This window comes from Emiliania huxleyi (assembly GCF_000372725.1).
Source record: "Emiliania huxleyi CCMP1516 unplaced genomic scaffold EMIHUscaffold_470, whole genome shotgun sequence".
Taxonomy (NCBI): domain Eukaryota; phylum Haptophyta; order Isochrysidales; family Noelaerhabdaceae; genus Emiliania; species Emiliania huxleyi.
The window spans coordinates 31447-32086 of record NW_005198466.1 but is presented as its reverse complement, the minus strand read 5'-3'; the positions used below and the strand labels follow the sequence as shown (position 1 = coordinate 32086).

At 75.0% G+C, this 640-nt stretch overlaps 1 protein-coding gene across 1 annotated transcript in view; it reads left to right on the top strand.

The window, feature by feature from the left end:
- EMIHUDRAFT_245655 (hypothetical protein) overlaps positions 1-384 on the top strand; it is a gene marked incomplete at both ends in the record, with an annotated part of 4974 nt that extends 4590 nt beyond the window's left edge. The window contains one exon of the mRNA XM_005767969.1: positions 307-384. Within this exon, the coding sequence (XP_005768026.1) occupies positions 307-384 (78 nt within the window). The remainder of the gene's footprint in view (positions 1-306) is intronic.
- Between the last annotated feature and the right edge of the window lie 256 nt (positions 385-640).

Sequence of the window (640 nt, the reverse complement as noted above, 5' to 3'; positions counted from 1 at the left end):
GTCTGATCGCACGCTGTCGTCCACGTAGAGACCCGACGAGCGGCGCTGCGACGAGATTCTCTCAGATTCTTCCAGGTATGCGGCCACGGCCGGCGATCGCGGCGCACGCGGCGTCTTCAGCGCGGGCATCGCTCCCGCCTCGTGCGCGGGCGCACGCGGGCCGCGCGGCGTTTTCAACGCGGGCAGCGCCGCCCACGCGGCCGCCAGCGGCGCCGGCCCGCGCGGGGCATGCAGCGTTGGCGCGAATCCCGCCGCGCCTGCCGCGGGTGGGGGGGTCGCCTTCTTTGCACGATACTTTCTGTAGAGGAGGTAGAGGCAGACGAGGAGGAGGAGGAGCACGGTGGCGACAATGAGCCACAGCCACCACGGCAGGCCCTCCTTTGACTCCACGATGGCAAGGGCCGTGTTTTCGGCGGGCAATGACGGCGGCGGGGTCGGGGCGAAGCCGGGCGGGTACGGCGGCGAGGTCGGGGCCTTGCCGGGCGGGTACGGCGGCAGCGTGGGCGCCTCCTCGGGCGGGTACGGCGGCGGCGGCGGCGGAGAGGGTGAAGGCGGGCTGGGCGGCGGCGGCGAGCCCGGCGGCAAGGGCGGTGGCGGCGAGGGCTCCGCGGGGCTCGGCGGAGGAGGCGACGGTGGCGGC